General features: G+C 39.6%; 1 protein-coding gene across 1 annotated transcript in view; it reads right to left on the bottom strand.

The window, feature by feature from the left end:
- LOC107591564 (kelch-like protein 5) overlaps positions 1-1,751 on the bottom strand; it is a 30,976-nt gene extending 29,225 nt beyond the window's left edge. Inside the window, exon 1 of the mRNA XM_016280756.1 lies at positions 1,195-1,751. Within this exon, the coding sequence (XP_016136242.1) occupies positions 1,195-1,751 (557 nt within the window). The remainder of the gene's footprint in view (positions 1-1,194) is intronic.
- Between the last annotated feature and the right edge of the window lie 18,633 nt (positions 1,752-20,384).

The following is a 20,384-nucleotide window of genomic DNA, read 5'->3' on the forward strand; positions in this document are numbered from 1 at the left end:
ATGACGAAGCGATATCGTCCTCTTTTGGAAGACCAAACAAAGTAGTTTCGCTTTCACAACGAAACACAGCAACTTCACGACATGGCGGCGGCAGCAACAATACTACAGCGAGAATAAAAGTTACGCCTTCTTTCTTTGCGTGAACATTTGGGCGGCGTTATGCAAATCTTCCCACACAGTGACGTAGACATGTGGGGTGTGATAGAACGAGCTGTTTTAGGGGGGCGTGGCTGACTCTTAACTTTTATAAAGAATATCTCTTTGGATTTGAGACTTTAGTCTTTGCAACTTTACAGATCTTCTTTATGCACCAAGAGCTTGTAACACTCCAAAGAGAAAGGAACAATTGAAATCGCATCATATGACCCCTTTAATTGATGGTCATTGTTCATGCTATCAGTACCTGGGTTAAGTGTGAATGTGATGTCTGTAGGTGTGGTAAATGATGGTAATTTTTAGTTGAGCTAGTAACACCACACCCAATAACACATCCGATAAGACATACACAATAAGCTATGAAGCTATGAACCGCTGTTGTCAATTCAACCTCCTAAACCAGAGGTGTGGTGCAATTCTTCCGATAACTGATAAAGATTTGCTTTTGCGATATTTCAAATAATCCTTTTTGCCATCACTAGCTCGTTACATTATCCTGCAGTGTGACAAATTAATTTGTATAAGTACAAACACTGCATGTAATCTCTCAATTAATATGAGGTCGTAAAAGCTTCATGCTAAATATTTATTAAATAATTATGTCACACTGCAGAACATGTAAAAAACATATCAATTGACGTTATCTCGCATCAAATTCATACTTTAGTGAGCTGTATTCAACATAATGACCATTTCTCCAACATATAACAGCACAATTGATATAAAACAGACTGTAATCTCTGATACTAGATTATAAATAAATCCAAGCGCATTCGTGTCTGTTTATGAGTGTTTAAAAGTTAAACATTTACCTAATATTAAATATTTGTTTTTGTCATTCAGTTAATTATTTGAATATACCATATGCACTGTTTATCATACAGAGAGAGTGTGAGGAAACAAAAGGGAGGGCTTGTGGTAACATAGTTTAATCTGAATAGAAAACAGCTGGCGATACATCTGTTGTGAAGTGGTAGCAGCTCAGTACAAGCGCCCTGCTGTGCTCGACTGGAACCACACCAGTAATGCTTCCCATACCTGCACGAGCTGGAGTCAGACTCCACGTTATTGTTGTTCTCCTCGTCTCCAGGGCCAGGGGCATCTTTTACACGCGTGGACTGCTGCTTCTGCTTCTGCTTCTGCTGCTGCTGCTTCAGCTGCAGGAGCGGCTCCAGGCTCTCGCTGGAGCGCGAGTGAGCCGGGAAGACCCAAGGCGCCGGCGGGGAGCTCCGGCACTCCTGCTGGCTCATGGACCGAGGACACGCGGAGGCAGTAACTACCACCGCTGCCGCTGCTGAGTGCCCGCTATTTGGATCCGAATCTCCAAACTTTCGATTGTTGTTTGTGTTGGAGGAAGAGTTGCCGTTACACGAACTGGCACCGGCGGCGGCGCTGGAATTGCTGCAGCCGCCGAGGGAAGGCTGATCACCGCCTGATGAGGAGCCTCCGGTCCCCCGGCTCTTACCACCGCTGCTGCTGAAGAGATCTCCCGAAGGCTGGTTACCGGGAGAAGGAGGAGACGTGGGGTGGCCGAACCATCGCCAACGGATGCGCAAGATCTGTTTCACGTCAAAGTCTTTCCTGGGATTCGACATTCCCGAGACTCCGGCGAGAATAAAAGTTACGCCTTCTTTCTTTGCGTGAACATTTGGGCGGCGTTATGCAAATCTTCCCACACAGTGACGTAGACATGTGGGGTGTGATAGAACGAGCTGTTTTAGGGGGGCGTGGCTGACTCTTAACTTTTATAAAGAATATCTCTTTGGATTTGAGACTTTAGTCTTTGCAACTTTACAGATCTTCTTTATGCACCAAGAGCTTGTAACACTCCAAAGAGAAAGGAACAATTGAAATCGCATCATATGACCCCTTTAAAAATATATATTTTGTGTTCTGCAGAGGAACTCGTTCAGGTTTGGAATGGTGGATACTGAGTAAATGATGACAGAATTGTAATTTTTAGTTGAGCTAGTAACACCACACCCAATAACACATCCGATAAGACATACACAATAAGCTATGAAATATATGACCGCTGTTGTCAATTCAACCTCCTAAACCAGAGGTGTGGTGCAATTCTTCCGATAACTGATAAAGATTTGCTTTTGCGATATTTCAAATAATCCTTTTTGCCATCACTAGCTCGTTACATTATCCTGCAGTGTGACAAATTAATTTGTATAAGTACAAACACTGCATGTAATCTCTCAATTAATATGAGGTCGTAAAAGCTTCATGCTAAATATTTATTAAATAATTATGTCACACTGCAGAACATGTAAAAAACATATCAATTGACGTTATCTCGCATCAAATTCATACTTTAGTGAGCTGTATTCAACATAATGACCATTTCTCCAACATATAACAGCACAATTGATATAAAACAGACTGTAATCTCTGATACTAGATTATAAATAAATCCAAGCGCATTCGTGTCTGTTTATGAGTGTTTAAAAGTTAAACATTTACCTAATATTAAATATTTGTTTTTGTCATTCAGTTAATTATTTGAATATACCATATGCACTGTTTATCATACAGAGAGAGTGTGAGGAAACAAAAGGGAGGGCTTGTGGTAACATAGTTTAATCTGAATAGAAAACAGCTGGCGATACATCTGTTGTGAAGTGGTAGCAGCTCAGTACAAGCGCCCTGCTGTGCTCGACTGGAACCACACCAGTAATGCTTCCCATACCTGCACGAGCTGGAGTCAGACTCCACGTTATTGTTGTTCTCCTCGTCTCCAGGGCCAGGGGCATCTTTTACACGCGTGGACTGCTGCTTCTGCTTCTGCTTCTGCTGCTGCTGCTTCAGCTGCAGGAGCGGCTCCAGGCTCTCGCTGGAGCGCGAGTGAGCCGGGAAGACCCAAGGCGCCGGCGGGGAGCTCCGGCACTCCTGCTGGCTCATGGACCGAGGACACGCGGAGGCAGTAACTACCACCGCTGCCGCTGCTGAGTGCCCGCTATTTGGATCCGAATCTCCAAACTTTCGATTGTTGTTTGTGTTGGAGGAAGAGTTGCCGTTACACGAACTGGCACCGGCGGCGGCGCTGGAATTGCTGCAGCCGCCGAGGGAAGGCTGATCACCGCCTGATGAGGAGCCTCCGGTCCCCCGGCTCTTACCACCGCTGCTGCTGAAGAGATCTCCCGAAGGCTGGTTACCGGGAGAAGGAGGAGACGTGGGGTGGCCGAACCATCGCCAACGGATGCGCAAGATCTGTTTCACGTCAAAGTCTTTCCTGGGATTCGACATTCCCGAGACTCCGGTAACAGGAGACACGGGGACGGAACGACGAGCCTCGTTATCCGTGATTGTCTTGGTAACGAGCACTGCTGGTGAAGATCACGGAGACGACGTGTAGAGTGAAATTGGGTTCGGAGGGGGAGAGGGAAATACACACCTCTCTCTCTCTCTTGCTCGCTCACACACACACACACACACACACACACACACAGTCAAACACGTAACCTGTGCGGTAAAACCTCTAATGACACTTTTTAATGAGCTGCGTACAGCTGAAATAATTTAACCTAAAATATTTACTTGGAAGTAAATTATTTATAATATAGGCCTATATCTGGCTTTTTAGTATGTGTTTTGTTTTCAATGTCTTAGATTATTCTATTGTACTTTTTTATCATTTAATCTTTTGCATTTTTTAAACCAACTCACAAAAAAATAAGCCATTTTTAGTCATTTAAACCTACTGTTATATTGTGAATTCATATATGTTCTGTACTCTTTCACTGTTTTTCCCCTATAGTATGGAACTATGCATATTTGGAGTCAAGTTGTCATGCTACAGATCAAGAATAAACCGCAGGAGAGCTTGATGTATAACTGCTGGTGTAAAATAAAGTATATCTTTAATACGTTTTTTTTTTTTAAACTAATACCTCATCTGTATATAAATAGACACACTGTGGGTATTTCATTAGTCATTAAAATCTATAATGTGGTCATCTATTTGAAGACCAGGCCCTTTCTTTCAGAACATGCAGCACAACTACTTGTTCAAGCTCTTGTTCTATCCAGGCTGGACTATTGCAATGCTCTCTTGGCAGGTCTTCCAGCCACTTCTATCAAACCTCTACAATTAATCCAAAATGCCGCTGCAAGATTAATCTTTAATGAGTCGACAAGAACGCATGTCACACCTCTGTTCATCAATTTGCACGGGCTAGCTGCTCGCATTAAATTCAAGGCATTAATGTTTGCCTACAAAACCACCACTGGCTCTGCACCCATTTACCTAAATTCATTACTTCAGAGTTATGTGCTCTCTAGAAGCTTGCGTTCTGCAAGTGAACGGCGTATTATAGTGCCATCTCAAAGAGGCACAAAATCACTTTCACAGACTTTTTCATTAACTGTTCCCTCCTGGTGGAATGACCTGCCCAACTCAATCCCAGCAGCTGAGTCCTTAACCATCTTCAAGAAACGACTAAAAACACATCTGTTCCACCTTTATTTGACCCTCTAACTCTTTCTATTCTATTTTAATTCTACTTTATCTATATTTATCTTCTTTTTTTATTTAAAAAAACAACAAAAAACAGACACTAGCTTTCTATTTTTTCTATTCTATCTACTTGTTTTTCTTTGCGCCTCTCACATTTAGTGCCTGTTGATTCCTTGACCTTTTCTACTTAAAACTCACTTCAGTCAATAGAAATAAAAACCAGACCACTGCTCTACACAATCAATACCTCACATTCAAGCTCAATATCTCTTATTTCACATTTGTCAATACCACAGTACACACATTCACAGGAAATGCAAATGACAAGCAATGCAAAAAGTTGAGGGGGAGAAATGAATGTCAGGAAAATGTGAAAGAAATGAATGCCAACGAGAGAAACTAAAGCGTAAAAGAGATTTAAAGAGTCGACAGATTAGGTGTTTGATTTTAGCAGACAACAATGCCAACGTAGATGTACATCTGCCACACAGAGTCCATAAACGACTATACTACTTGTCTTCTATATGCGGTCCCACTCAATACTGAAAAGAAAGAGAGGAAGGAAGGAGTTTCGGTTCTATAGCTTAAGTATTCCCATTTCTTTCACTTACTGTATGTTCTGTGCAAAAGTGAATGTGATGCCAACCATTCATGGCAATCTGCAGTCTGTGAGACAGAAAGGGTCAATTGTTCACAGTAAGATCAGTTGGGAGTCAACTTCAATTCAGGCCATGCAAACCACAACAGAGAGCTGAAATTTCTGCCTGCTTTTCAAACATTATTCACAGATGTTGGCTCTAAGGGCACATAAAATAAATACAGCTAGACCCACGTGCCCTGAGTGCCACTGACAAGCAGCACAACATCAGTAAACTAGTGGAGTGGAGACCAGGATTCTTTCATTTTATCATTATGTCCCAGAAAATCACTGCTTCTGAGCTGAATCATTTTCATCGAGGCAACCAGATACAAACCACATAATGCAAGGAGGCAGATTTTAGAGCATCGTACCCATAATGCTTCCCAAATATAGCTTTTGCCTGAAATAAGCACTTTTCCTGAAAAGGGTATAGGAATAGCTCCCCTAAAAGTAAACCAAAAATCATTCATCATCTGTCATTATTTACTCATCCTCCTCATGTTGTTCTAAATTTGTGTGGAATTCTTCTGTAGGACACAGAGATGTTTTAAAAAGATTATTTATGCTGCTCTTTTAAAACATGACCTCATAAGTTCCAAAAAAACGCTTTGGATAAAAGCGTCTGCTAAATGTCAATGTAAATGTAAATCTATTTAAAAATAGAACGATAACAGAGGAAATGAATGTTTAAGCCTACATTAATCACTAATGTGTCACATCACACACCCACACAAAACTGCAATGCACATGAGCAAAGTTTCCAGCAAAATCACTTCACCCGCATCACCCCCTAGTCTTAAGGTAACCTTTATTGTCACCGCACTTTACCATGACAAATACACCAACCTGCCATTTTTAGCACACGCCTCTCACATTTAGTGCCTGTTGATTCCTTGACCTTTTCTACTTAAAACTCACTTCAGTCAATAGAAATAAAAACAGGACAATAAAGCACCATAAAAGTGATTAATGCAATTTTCCAGGTCCATATGATACTTTTGTGTGAAGAACAAAATTTATACACAAATTTATGTACTGATAATCTTCCTTTTCACCATTACACTTAAAGTCATCACAAAGTGAAAATACATGCAAATATTGATCTTACTATGAACAATTCATTCATGCATGTGGGGTTTTTTTTCTTCTTTTAAAGTGCCCCTATTATGGGTAATGAAAGGTTCATATTTTGATTTTGGGGGTCCCCAACAACAGGTTGACATGCATGCAAGTTCAAAAAACACTTTCATTGTCTTATAATATGCATTTATTTTTACCTTACTTACTCAACGACTCCCAAACGATTCCTTTAACAATTAATTTGTCCAAACCCGTTCTTTGCATGACGCTAATCTGCGGTGATTGGTCCGATTGGTCTCATTTTTATTTCATCATGCCTGTAATGCCTGATAAAGCAGCGTTTGTGAGCGCAGTGCTGCTTTGCGTTACCGGGGAAACCGCTATTTTACTGCTCTAAAAGCGGTACCTAGTGGCAAAAAATGAATTTGCATTTTCATTCAGACCAATGCGAAAAGACCAACAAGTGGGCGGGCAATATGCTAATGTTTCATGTTGACAGCAACATGAAACGGCTTGGGATTCGTTTTAAAAACGACTCGTTTAATGATTCAGAATCGACTCTTTCTTTTGAGAGACAATCACTTTATACACAGTGCACTTTCAGATTTAAAACTTTGCAGGATGTTTTCATTTCAATGACAGCAAAATTGCTGTTGTCAAAATTGCTATATCACAATCCATTATGAGAGACTGTATGCGCTAACAACTTTATTTTCTTTGCAAAAAGGATTCAGAAGGCTTGGAATAATGCACCAGTCATATGAACAGTGCTGGGCAGATTACTTACATTTAGTAGTCCATTACTGATTACAAATTACATGACGGTATTCTAATGTAATCTACTGGATTACATATTCGATATTCGATAATGTATTCCGACTACTTTTTGATTAGTTTACTTTTGATGTAACTTGTAAGAAAATCTATTCTATGTTTTATCGACATTATTAAGTGTACAAAACATTATAGTATGCCCGGATTTCCCAAACTGGGGTTCATGAAAGACCTGAGGGGTTTGTGAGTTGATGAATGCAAATAATTACTTAAATCATAAAAATGTTGAATTAAACTAATTAATTAACTCATTTTAAAATAAATACAATCAAAATAAAACACTTGAAATGTAAAAATATATACGTGAATATATTTTAGAAAGGTAATTTAACTGAGTGCGGTCTTCAGTGTCACACGATCCTTCAGAAATAAAACTACAAAAGGTAAAAAGAAAATACAGAACAGGCAACACTGAAAAAATAGGTTCATGTGTAAACACAAAATCGTGTATTTTAAAGCTAAAATTACAATTTCTTAATTACAAATACTTAATTTTTTTTAATCGGTTATCGGTATCGGCCAAAATTTTCATATCGGTGCATCCCTACCTGAAACCTGTTAAAATGTTATGCAATCAATTCAAGTTTGTCTTCATCACTATATGTGTGGTGACAGGAGAGACGCTTTTTCACAAAAACCAATGACCGCAATTGTGGCCATTCATCCTTGACTGGTCCAAATGGCTCACCTCAGTACATACAGACACACGAAACTATTTTAATAAGATTAAGGACAGATTTACATCACAATTACCATAAAAACATATGCTTTATACTATCTTTTTTTCTCAGAAATGTAACACTCTTTATACTCAAGAATAGCCCCTTGAAAATAGTGTCAGCTGGGACCTCACATGTCTTTCTGCTGGGAAAACAAATTAATAAAGATAGTACAGGTGTGCATAAAAAGCTGCCTGGCAACATAGTGTCACGGTGTCATCTAAAATCTGAGACAAGGCCTTCACACGCTCACCATGTGCATGTGTGTGCATATTCATGATCTGCTCCCTCTCCATATGTTCACATGCAGAATGCAGTGACAGTGTCGACACTTTTTCAAACACACGTACTCAGAGGTCAAACTTTTGTGGTGTGAGGTCAACTTACATGACAGTATGAGCGTAATTTTGACAGACACGCTTGTGTAATACCCATTCGATGACCAGATTAGCTGACAAACATTACTGGCAAACAAGGGAGGAGAGAGAAAGGAGGGGAGAACTTAAACTGTGTACCAAAAACTCAAAGTTGTGTGTGTGTGTGTGTTTGTGTGTGTGTGTGTGTGTGTGTGTGTGTGTGTGTGTGTGTGTGTGTGTGTGCATTTTTGTGACAAATGAGGACATAAATTTGTATAATGACAAAGGTATGACATAGGTATTACAAGGAGAAGGTGACTTTTCAGGACATTACCCCATGTTCCCACTTTTCAAAACGCTTATAAATCACACAGAATGGAGTGTACTGAAAATCTGAAATAGCACAAAGTTTCCTGTAAGGGGTAGGTTTAGGTGTAGGGTTGGTGTAGGGCAATAGAATATACGGTCTGTACAGTATAAAAACCATTACGCCAATGGGATGTCCCCATTTTTCACAAAAACAAACCTGTGTGTGTGTGTGTGTGGATGTGTAGACCGAGCCTTAGACCATCTGTGCGTCAGACAAGCCAATTTTCCGTCCCTGGACTTTCACAACCAGCAAAGAGAGAGCTCTGCCAAGAAAAGAAAGATTTTAAAGCCAAGAAAATCCCTTTCCTCTTTCAGTCTGCCATTCAGCCTCCATCTGCGCTGACAGGGACTGGTGTGTTTAGACAGCTCCCTGCCATCTTTTATCATCTGTCCCTTGTCTGCGTTTCAGTCCACAATCTGCTGAGAAGCGGCGATTAACAAATTAACACACAAACCACAATATAATGATTTGTAATACTACAATTACTGGACTCCGTGAGCTTTTATTTATGTATATTAGGTGTGGGAAGATTCCCCGATTCGCTCGGTGCATCAGCATAAAAAGTTAACGATGCGATGCATCGGTTGAAAAAGTGTGTATCGGCTACAAGTCGGCATTTGTATCGCGATGCATCGTTTCTAACATATTTGCATCGGTAAAAAACGATTTATTTATATATAATTACTAGTGGATGCGTTATACTTCTATTATTTAGAAAGTGACCAATAATCTGTGATCTATGTATTTGTTTGTCAAGCGCGTTCATCTCATCACAACACCACGGAGACCCAAGAAAAAAATGGGATTAAAGTCCAAAACCTGACTTGAAATAACCTAACAAATCAATCGGGGCTAAAGCGGTTCCATAAACACAATCTCACTAATTTATGCATGCTTATACTTAAGCAGCCCTTAATGTCGATCATGGATCAAAGGACTATTGTATAAGGAACTATTGTAATGAGTAAATCAAATGTAAGCTAGTTCAGTACTAATTACTACGCTCAAATGAGTTAATGTGTGTTTCTTATAGCAGTTTAGAAGTCATTTTCTTTATTATTTATTTTCATTTTAATTCAGTAATTTTAACTTTTAATTTAGTAATTTTAATGCTTTAAAGAGCAATTTTAGATTGTAATGTTCTAATGTTCTGCTATCTGTTCTGCAAAGGTACAGCTGTCATAAAACCAGAGAGCCTTTCTGCTTGGCTAGAAACTGTGAAAAGGTCAAAAAAAGTCAAATAATAGCGTTCCTATTGGTCAGTGTTAGAGGAACTCAGCTTAGTCTGATAGTTAACCTGCTTTAGACCAGGTTAGTTTCCCAGCATAAGTTGCAAAAGTGACTGAAGTTGATCTATGTTAAATTTGCTTTATGGAACCAAATCATTTGACAATGAGTCAGACTAACTGAAATAAGCCTGGCTTATTTGGTGAACTTGTTTTATGAAACAGGCCTTGAGGCATTAAAAGTGATAATATTTTTTCAATTGCATCGTATTGCATTGAATCGCATTATGTTGAATCGAATCGAAATCGGATCGCACTGCATCGTAACGGGTGAATCGTATCGCATCGGTAGCTGCTTCATATGTATCTTTAATGTATCGTATCGTTGGCTATGCATCGAGATGCGTATCGTATCGGCCTCAGTCATGAGATGCACATCCCTAATGTATATGTAAGCAAATCAGGGTTTTAAAATGACACAATGAGCTCTAAAAACAAGCCATATGTTGGATGTTGTGCTGGAAAATGTCATTTATGGATAATACACTGACGCCCATCTAAAGTCATTTTCATTTTATTTGTGGTCTGTTAGCCACATTTATTTAGACAACAATGGATTATATGTTATATTTCTATTAATTATTAATGGGTTATTATTATAAATTATAATATTATTATTATTATTATTAAACAAACATATTGAACAAAATAATGAATTTTACTATTGTAATATTTCACTTTCATATAAAAATTATATATAAAAATATAAATTATATATTAATTGTATACGTTGTATACATATAATAATATAATAAAATATATGATAATAATAATAATATAGTAACAATAAAAATAATTGTATTTTAAAATATTAATATTTATGGCATTTTATGTTTTTCATTTTAAAACATTAAACCAACCAGCTTTTATTTGGGGGGGGTGGGGGACACAGGGAGTCCCTAAAGCTTTTGTTGTTGTTGTTGTTGACAACAGCTGGTTTATAAGTGCTTATTACAAGCTTGAAAAGATGGCTGGTGCATGTTATGTTCCCAAATCCAAGCTATATGGAGAATGCTGCTCGCATTTAAATGAACTCAGTGCCACGTTTCACTTCAAAACATGCAGTGCATATATTTAACTAGCCATATCGCGATATCGGTTTTATTTTAAATAACTGTAAAGTCTTATGTACAAGCCAAATTTGAATGGATGTTGCCCACATGAGAACCAAAGCTCAATGTTGTGGAGCACATGCACTAACTGCCAAGTCAACACTTTTTTGCCATCTTTGTAAATGATACATGCAGAAAAAGAATAGAGTACGAAAAGAGGGCAAGAAGAGTATCGGCAAATGCAAGCCATATTCAAACCTGCACTGCCTGCATGAGAACCACAGCACCATTTGTCCAAGAATATGTACTAACCACAAGGCCAAAGAAAACCAATTTCTTCCTTTGTGCAACAATATTCAGGGCTGAATCTTTAAACCCAACCCTGACAAGGAAGAAATCCATAGAGATATTTCATAAAGAAAGCCACAGAGTCTCAGATTGCCCTGTGAAACACAGTCTGTGCAATGCAACGGGGGCCTATTGAGTGACTGTCTGCTGTATTGAACCACCTTTTTGATGACTGAACAAATGCAGAGGGCCAAACATACCAACATTCCTCCACAAAGGTCACCTTAAAGCCTGCTGAATTGATCAGACAGAGAGAAAATGTGAGAGGGAGAGAGAGAGAATGAATCTGATTCCAGAGAACGAAGAACATCCACTGCTGCAGTGACCTACTGATTAAAACCACTCAGGCAGATGATGTGCGCATGAAATAAAAACAGCATACAAACCCCTGTCAACTTCTAAGATGGAAGCTAAACTTTGGGGAACAATGCCTTAGCTAACCAAAATACTAGCATGAATATGACTGAACAGCAAGCACTGAAACAGGCAGTTTGTGTCAAATAATAACGCATACATTAGGTAGTGTTTTGTATGTAACACAGTGCAGAGCAGAGCCCGCTGGGACAGATTAGTCAAGAGCTGTCATGGAGGAAAACATGAACCATAATGGCTGCACATCTGTCCAGTGTTAGCAGCAGCCGTACTGGATCAGAAGGAAACTAGCAGAGCAGGGGCTGCTAGTTTAAGTTATGATGAGATAACTCTGACACATCATAACGGATGCTATTTCTAAGTTTTTGGAGATTCAACTTTTCCATCCCCCCCCCAGTGCCGCAACAACGACAGGGATGACAAAATAAATATTGCTTCAGAAGCCATATGTAAGAGGTTAAGAAATGTCTTGTTTGTTTTGGTATTAAATTGATCAAAAGTAAAGAACTTTTCAAAGAATCATGTACTGCGTTTTCCATAAAAGTATTAAGCAGCACAACTGTTTTCAACATTGATAATAATAAGAAATGTGTCTTGAGCACCAAATGTCCATATTAAAATTATTTCTGAAGATCAAGTGACATTGAAGACTAGAGTAATGGCTGCTGAATATTCAGATTTTCAAAGGAATAAATGACATTTTCAAATATATTAAAACAAAAACAGTTAAATTGAAATAATATTTTACAATATACTATTTATGTTTTTGATCAAATAAATGCAGCCTTGGTGGTCATAAGAGACTTTCAAAAACATTAAAAAATATACAGACCCCAAACTTCTAAACAGTAATATATATCAAGAAGAAAATAGGATGACAAATCAAATACTTGATAGTAATTTCTGTAACACACTTTTTTATTTTTAAAAATAAAGAATGCTGTATCGACTTCAAATCATGCAAGTTCTATAAACATATTTCACAATGATGTAATCCAGCAGTCCACCCTTTATATAGAACTTCCAAGGCTGAATTCACTTCAATCCATAATTCATCTGCTATGACTTATTAATGTCTCTTTTCACAGAGAGACACAGTGAGAAATCAACAAATCCTGAGGAGCTCTGAGGATGATAGTAGAACAGTCTGAAAACACATTGATTAGATTACTACTAACATGTGGCTAAAAGTATGTGGACACTCGAACACTACACCCATGTGCTTGACATTGAATTTCCAAACCACTGACATTAATAATAACATCTTCTTTCCTTGACTGCTAGAGCTTCCACTTTCACTTCTCTGGGAACTAAGGCTTTCCACTGTGTTGGAACACGGCAGCAGGGATTTGCTCTAATTCAGACACAGTGAAGACAAGCTGTGCTGGCTCGTGGGCCTTGGCTTGCAGTCTGCATTCCAATTCATCCCAAAGGTGTTCAGTGAGGTCCAGCTCTGGGCTTTGTACGGACTAGTCAAGGTTCTACTCCAGATTCAGTAAACTATTTCTATATGGACCTCTCTTTGTGCTCAGGGGCATTGTCATGCTGGAACAGAAAAATGCCCATTCCCAGCCTGTTGCCACAAGGTTGGAATCAGAGATCAACTGAGTCTAACATAGGGCTGCACGATAAATCGCATGCGATATTTAACGAGCATCTTATCAGTAAAGCCGCTTCTGTAATCAGCGGTAAATCTCCATCACGTTCCACTGCTTTTACATTGAGCAGCATTAACTACACAGAGCCATTGTTCACTGACGAGCTGCGCAAACCCACGTTCATATTCGCGCAATTTTTTGCGCAGCTCGTCAGTTAACAACGGCTCTGTGTAGTTAATGCTGCTCAATGTGAAAGCCTGCAGGTGATGGAGATTTACCACTGATTACAGAACCGGCTTTCTGACAAGATGCGCGTTCAATATCGCATGCGATTTATCGTGCAGCCCTAGTCTAACATTCAATTTATGAAAGTGTTTTTTTTTAAGGATCAGCTGAATTAATGATTCACCAACTCACCGACAAAAAATATGTTCGTCACCTCAGTGCCGCCCTTAGGGGGGTGCAACTGGTGCCCTCGTACTGGTGTACCCCATCCCCCCCGGAACGTGATCGCGAACGGACCGAGGGGGGCAACACCCCCAACCCCCTCGGAACGCAATCGGACCGAAGGGGGCCCCGCTCCCTACCTCGCACTGGGCCCTGCGTCAGCTAAGGACGGCCCTGCGTCACCTACTGGTGTACCAATAGCCGGGTTTCCGCTGTCAGGCCAAAATTGAGCATACTAGTGCGTGTTAGGGCCAGTAGCGTTTCCACTGTCACTTCCGGGGCTTGATCGTCCCTTGTCAGGGCTTCCTCAGGGCCAACAGCCAGGGATTTTCGGCCCGCCGAATACCTTGGGCCAAAGCAGGCCAAGTAGGGCTAGAGGAGTGGTCATGAACAAGGCACAGTTTATCCAAGTTAGAGACGGTCAGCACCGCAGCTCATTTCCCATGTTTTCATATCAAGCTACCAGCTAACATCAACATATAAGACATTTATAACAATTCAAATGTAAAACTCACTTTCAGACACCAGCGGGTTTACCATTGTGACCCGATGGGAATTCTGATGACTGTATGAGGCAGGAATGTATTATATGCGACGCTATAGGCTACTTGCTAACCATGTTTCCTGTAGTGAAGGTCAATGAAAAAATAGCAGAAGCCCAAATTACGCAAATTGGCACCAAATGAAAAGGTAATTATGACTAATTGCAAATTCTATAAATCAGTGAAAAAATCTGAATGAATCTTTTTGGTGAACAGGTTCAAAAACGTCAATGAGCTTAAAGTTGGCATGAAACAGAAGTTGCAATCACCTTTTCTTCACAACTGTAACATACATAAAAAGTGAAACGGCTTCTTGAATGAGAAAACATAAAGGGCGGCAAAAGTCTCTTTCAATGAATGTCGGTTCACTCTGTGGCCATTGAGCATTCAAGACCAAGTCCTATCTACTTCAATGTGGAACTCCTGTAACCTCAAAAACTGCTTACCACACTCCCATTTAAATAACATATTTTAAATGAGCAGCAAAATCTGACATGGGTTGTCCAATCCTGCTCCTGGAGAGCCACTGTCCTGCAGAGTTTAGCTCCAACCCCAGTTAAACACACCTGAACAAGCTAATCAAGACCTTGATTAGATTGATTCGTTGACCTTTGGCTTGCTTAGTTGGGGACGCTTGATTGATTGCACAGACACTCTGTGCGTTCCAAATGGGATATATCGCCCTCCGAAGGGCACTTCGGAGTGAAAACAATCATGGCCGCCATATTGAAGGGTCGTTCCATACCGAAGTGCTCAAAAATGGCCACTTCAAAGGGCCCTTTGGAATGAAGGATTTCGAAGGGTACAACCGATGGACACTTCGGGCTCCCATGATCCTTTGCGCAGATTCTTTGCATGATGACGGCGTCTCCGTGTGGGCACGTGATGATGACGCAGAAGGGCACTTCAAGAAACAGATGTTTGGTCCCCTACAACCCTCGAAGCTCTCACTCCGGAGGGTAAACCCTTTGAAGGGATTAGGGCATAGGGATGAGCCCTTCCAAGTCCCATAAATGTCAGCATTAAAAAAAGCTTATTTCAGGTTGGTCAAGCCAATGCGCATGTGCAACCCTAAGCACACATCTCAGGATGCTGTCTGTTTCTGTAGTGACCAGAGCATCTAACTTCAGCTGCAGTGATACAATGACTTTACTATTGGCGATTGGCGTGTGGCTCTCTATTTAGAAGGCATGATTTATTCCACCATATTGCACATTGCACTTTCTTACATTCATAATAATATAAGTGCACCGTCTTGGAATATGTACAGTCTTTGGTGGGATGTAATTTTTTCCATCGGTAAGTGATTCGTTTGCTAATGGCTGTGATCTTATGTGAGTGACTGGTTGCTGGAAGGGCTGAAACGTCCCACAGTTTTGTGCATGTCAGACTCATCAGAGAAGAGATGTCGCTGTGAAGGGGAGGGGAGGTTAAAGGGGTCATATGATGTTGCTAAAAATAACATTATTTTGTGTATTTGGTGTAATGAAATGTGTTTATGCAGTTTAAGGTTAAAAAAACACATTATTTTCCACATACTGTACATTATTGTTTCTCCTCTATGCCCTGACTTTCTGAAACGTGTCAATTTTTACAAAGCTCATCGGTCTGAAAAGCAAGGTGTGCTGTGATTGGCCAGCTATCCAGTGCGTTAAATATAATATTTAAATATAAAAAAATATAAAAAACTTATTTACAGTATGTGAGTCAGAACAGCCGGCATTGTAGTTGTTTCGCTTTCACAACGAAACACACAACGAAACACTCTGGGGAGGCGTCACAGTCCAGCTCCTCAGTCACAGGCAGTCTGGCTGCCCAAAATTCATTGGCTCTATCATTGCCAAGCATTATGAAGAGCTAGAACACACAGAGATAAGGCCTAATTTGTAAAAAATCAGAGCGCTTGTTATCACTAGCTCTATTTTTTTACTTTCCGAGTCCGCTATTAGCATATAGCCCGCTAGCATTGCCAGCGTGGTTGCCGCTAATCTCGCTTACACTAATACTCTTGACTTAATCGGGACGGACTTGACATACACAGGAACAGAGATTGACTGGGAAATTTATCTCAAAGCTATCTTGAGCTTGACTGCTTCAGAGGACTTAGTTGACTCAGGTATAACTAAGGTGAGTTTAGCCGATTCAGAGGCTGGAGCCAGCACTGAGGAGTCATTGGCAGATGCAACAACTCCGGCCGCCCTCTTTCTTCTGTCTCTTCGTTTCTCAGTGGGAGTCAGAAGATGATCGTGGACTTGACTCGAAGAGGGAAGGAGGGCAGGGTGGTCACTGCTGACATCCTCAGGAGGGTTAAGGATCTGCCAGTCCTTGCGGTGATGCAGATAATTGGAAAAGTTCCAATAGTCTAGGATCCTTAGTTGCTCCATCTCCCATTGTGGTATGGGATCATCCAAGCAGAGATTGAATGCCTCTTTAAGGGTTGAATCCGGGTACTCCAGGCCCCTTGCCATGGTCCAGAAGAACTGGGCAAATGAACGCACATCCCGGCCCTGCTGGCGGAGCGATGCCGCTGCCTGCTGGACAAAGTTCTGCTGGAGAACAAAGGAGATAGAGCAGCCCCAGTCAATGAGAACACTGGATCTCAGGCAGCAGCTTGAGAATCCAGGGCTTGATACTTTGAGCTGCTGCATCCCAATTTGCCTACACCCTAAAAGTATGTACTCCTTTTGTGAAAAAGTGTGTACTTTTGAGTGTGTAGCAGAATAGTATATAATAGAATAGTATAGAATAGAGTTTGGGACATACAATTCTACTCTCCTAGTTACACACATCCCATCATCTTTTAAACTGTCCTGTCAATCATCTTGTCACAATTAACATCCTCCAAAATTAATTTAAATTAATTTCCTATTGTACTGGAGAGAAATTAAGTAGCATGTTGATCTGCCGGGCGTGTAACTTTCATGCCGAGAACTCTCCTCATGTGTCAAAAGTTAATGGCCACACATATCTTTATAAAAGTTAATGATATTGTTGCAGATGAAACACTGATAACATTAAATAAGTATTTTTTATCAGGTTACATATTATTAATCACTCAAATCCCTTTATCTAAAACTCTCCATCGGTCACGCAAATCCATCATGTTTGTTGTTTTTCGATACTTTTATTTGTGTCTGTTGTTCTATCCAAATCCTCATCCATCGTGCAATGGGTTGTGGGTAATATTATAGCCATCAGAGTGTGCAAGGATCTACACTCCGAATTTCATAAACCATTGGAATACTGCTGGGATACTCACTGCATACCTTGATTTGGGACACACCCATTCTAATTTCAAATAGGATGGATAGCATGCAAATTGGGATGTGGCAAACGTTTTTATTAAAGATTGCGAAAGCACATGTATAAATCATTTATAATAAACACTGCAATATTCCATAAAAAAATGCAATTTTGATTTAATGGTGACTTTAAGCTAAATACCCAACACTAACATAAACATGCTCAAGCAATTTTGTTTGTCTTAGCAGTGTGCAGTGCACCTGGATAACAACACAAGAGGAGAATCATTACTGCTCATTGCTCAAACAAGGGGCATAGAATTAAGGACAGAAAACAAACAAATAGATGCAAAGACATGCCGCACATCTCCATTCTTATGGTTACTCTGCTCTAAGTTAGTGCTGGGTCATAGTAAGACACTAATTAAAAATACAAACAAAGGGCTCTGGAATCCTGGGCTTCTGTGTGTGAATCTCATATGGGATGTAAACATCTGATTTCTTTTTCCTCAATCCACCTGAAATCTGTCCGACATCTGTCCACAGTGACACTGAATGTACCCATGACTTCTAGTGACAAATACCCGAGACGTTTAGCTCCGTTTATAAAATCTATAGAAAAATACTCCAAAGAAATTCACAGTTTAACAAACAGCATAACAGGAGCTCTGCCTCGGGTCTTCATGAATACACATGGATTTAGATTATACGAAAACAGATTCAACTATTTCCCCCTTTTAAAAGAAACATTTTTATGAAATTCTAAAATAGCTCAAATATATTTAAGCTGCGGACGTTTCACTAGGCTGCGGGCATGTTTTATGCGCCACGCTTTTCTATTGTTTGCCTGCCATCGTGAAGACATCTGCACGAGACTGAAGTTTACGATTAATATGCTATATAATTATGCATTTCCCAATACACATTCCAAAACACTTTCGTTTCCTATTGAGTATCAACGAAACCGACCTCTCTGTACTTCCTTTGCCAGAATAGCCGGACAGAGCAGGAAATAATTGTCAGCATATGAAACAACTTTTAGTTCAATGTATCGACTCTTTCTATCAAAACTATCAGCCCTCGCAGGCCAATCTGAACCCCGTGCTTTCCTGCGGAATGAGTCCGCTTTTTAAAAGCGTTTATGGGCTGATTCATTTCCCCTTTACCGCATCTGTCTGCGAATTTGTAGCTGCACGCATTTGTAATGGGCTTCAGCTGTCAACCAAAATAACCCCACATCCCAGCGCGTGAAATGAGCTCTCTTACCTGGCGGGTTAATAGCTGCTCTTATCGCTTATTTCGGATGTAAATTGCACATTTAGTAGTTTAACAGAGGCTGGCTCTTTACACTCTGATTATAATCGCGTGATTCACTTTTGGATGAAAAGGCGTGGAGTAAGACTAGAGCTCTGAGAGCTGTAACAGTGGGTTCTAAGTAGATTTTTTTTTCTTTAAATATGCACACACAAAAAAACATCTTAACACTCGCTTGGAAACGTTGACTTTCACCTCATTGTAATTTTATGAGTTGCTTTATTTTTATGGGTTTGCTTATGAATGTCCGTTTAAATACAAAAATTGCGCTTTCAAAGTTGTTATTGTGTGACAGAACAGTTCATTAATAATGGTAGGCTAGTAAAGTTTTCAGGAGTTCGCGAGTGTTCAATTAATCATAAACCAATAATCAATCCTCTTATCTTTACTACACTTTCAGGGGGTGAAAGACAGTGCCTCTACCTAGTGGATACTGGACAGGCACACAGATGGTTGTCAAGATCAAGACTATTTATAGTTTTAGTATAGGCTACAGTAGTTTCAAAGGCTTTCTTATAACTGTTGGGAAAGAAAGAAAGAAAGAAAGAAAGAAACTTATCTTACCATGGTGATCTCATGTCAGCCTGTTGTTCCAAAATCCTCAATACATTATGTGGAAAATGAGAAACTGGTAATAATAAAAAGTAACTTCTCTTAACTTTTTCCTTAACAAAAAAAAACTATTTTCATGACATTTACATGCATAAATCTTACTAGATGCAGCAGTCGAGATCATTAGATTGGTGACAGAGGGAGTATCGCCTTATCTTACCATGGTGATCTCATGTCAGCCTGTTGTTCCAAAATCCTCAATACATTATGTGGAAAATGAGAAACTGGTAATAATAAAAAGTAACTTCTCTTAACTTTTTCCTTAACAAAAAAAACTATTTTCATGACATTTACATGCATAAATCTTACTAGATGCAGCAGTCGAGATCATTAGATTGGTGACAGAGGGAGTATCGCCATACATCCATTTGAAAGTGAAAGCAAATGAGTAAAAATCATGATCCTTCATGAATACATTTCACAGGTTTCTCTTATATACACTGTAAAAAAAACTCTGTATTTATGGTAAAAATCCAACAGCTGTGGTTGCCGAAACTTTACCGTAAAAAATATGGTAGCGACGTTTTAGGTTTTACAGTTTTAACTTAAATTTACAGTTAAATACCGCAATTTCATTAACTGATATAATGTTGATATACCAACCTATTGAAGTACTGAAATCTGTTTTGTACCTTTGTAATACACTGATAACCACCAAATGCAGGTGGTGATCAGAAAGTCACATGATGAACCAAAGCCCATCACAAGCAGCTTTTAAATAATAACATATATAGAAGGTGCACAGTGTCATTCACACAAACACTAAACACTATCATGGTAACACACATGAAACTGAAATAATGCAATAAACATTCATTTAACAACATTAGGTGTAACACACAACCCTAATATACAAAACTGATAAGAAAAAACTAAGAAGAAACATAGTTATTTCAACAAAAAAACATCAAATTTGAAATGTAACGCAGGGAATTCTGGGAACGCCGATTT

This window comes from Sinocyclocheilus grahami, unplaced genomic scaffold (assembly GCF_001515645.1).
Source record: "Sinocyclocheilus grahami isolate Dianchi unplaced genomic scaffold, SAMN03320097.WGS_v1.1 scaffold143.1, whole genome shotgun sequence".
Taxonomy (NCBI): domain Eukaryota; kingdom Metazoa; phylum Chordata; class Actinopteri; order Cypriniformes; family Cyprinidae; genus Sinocyclocheilus; species Sinocyclocheilus grahami.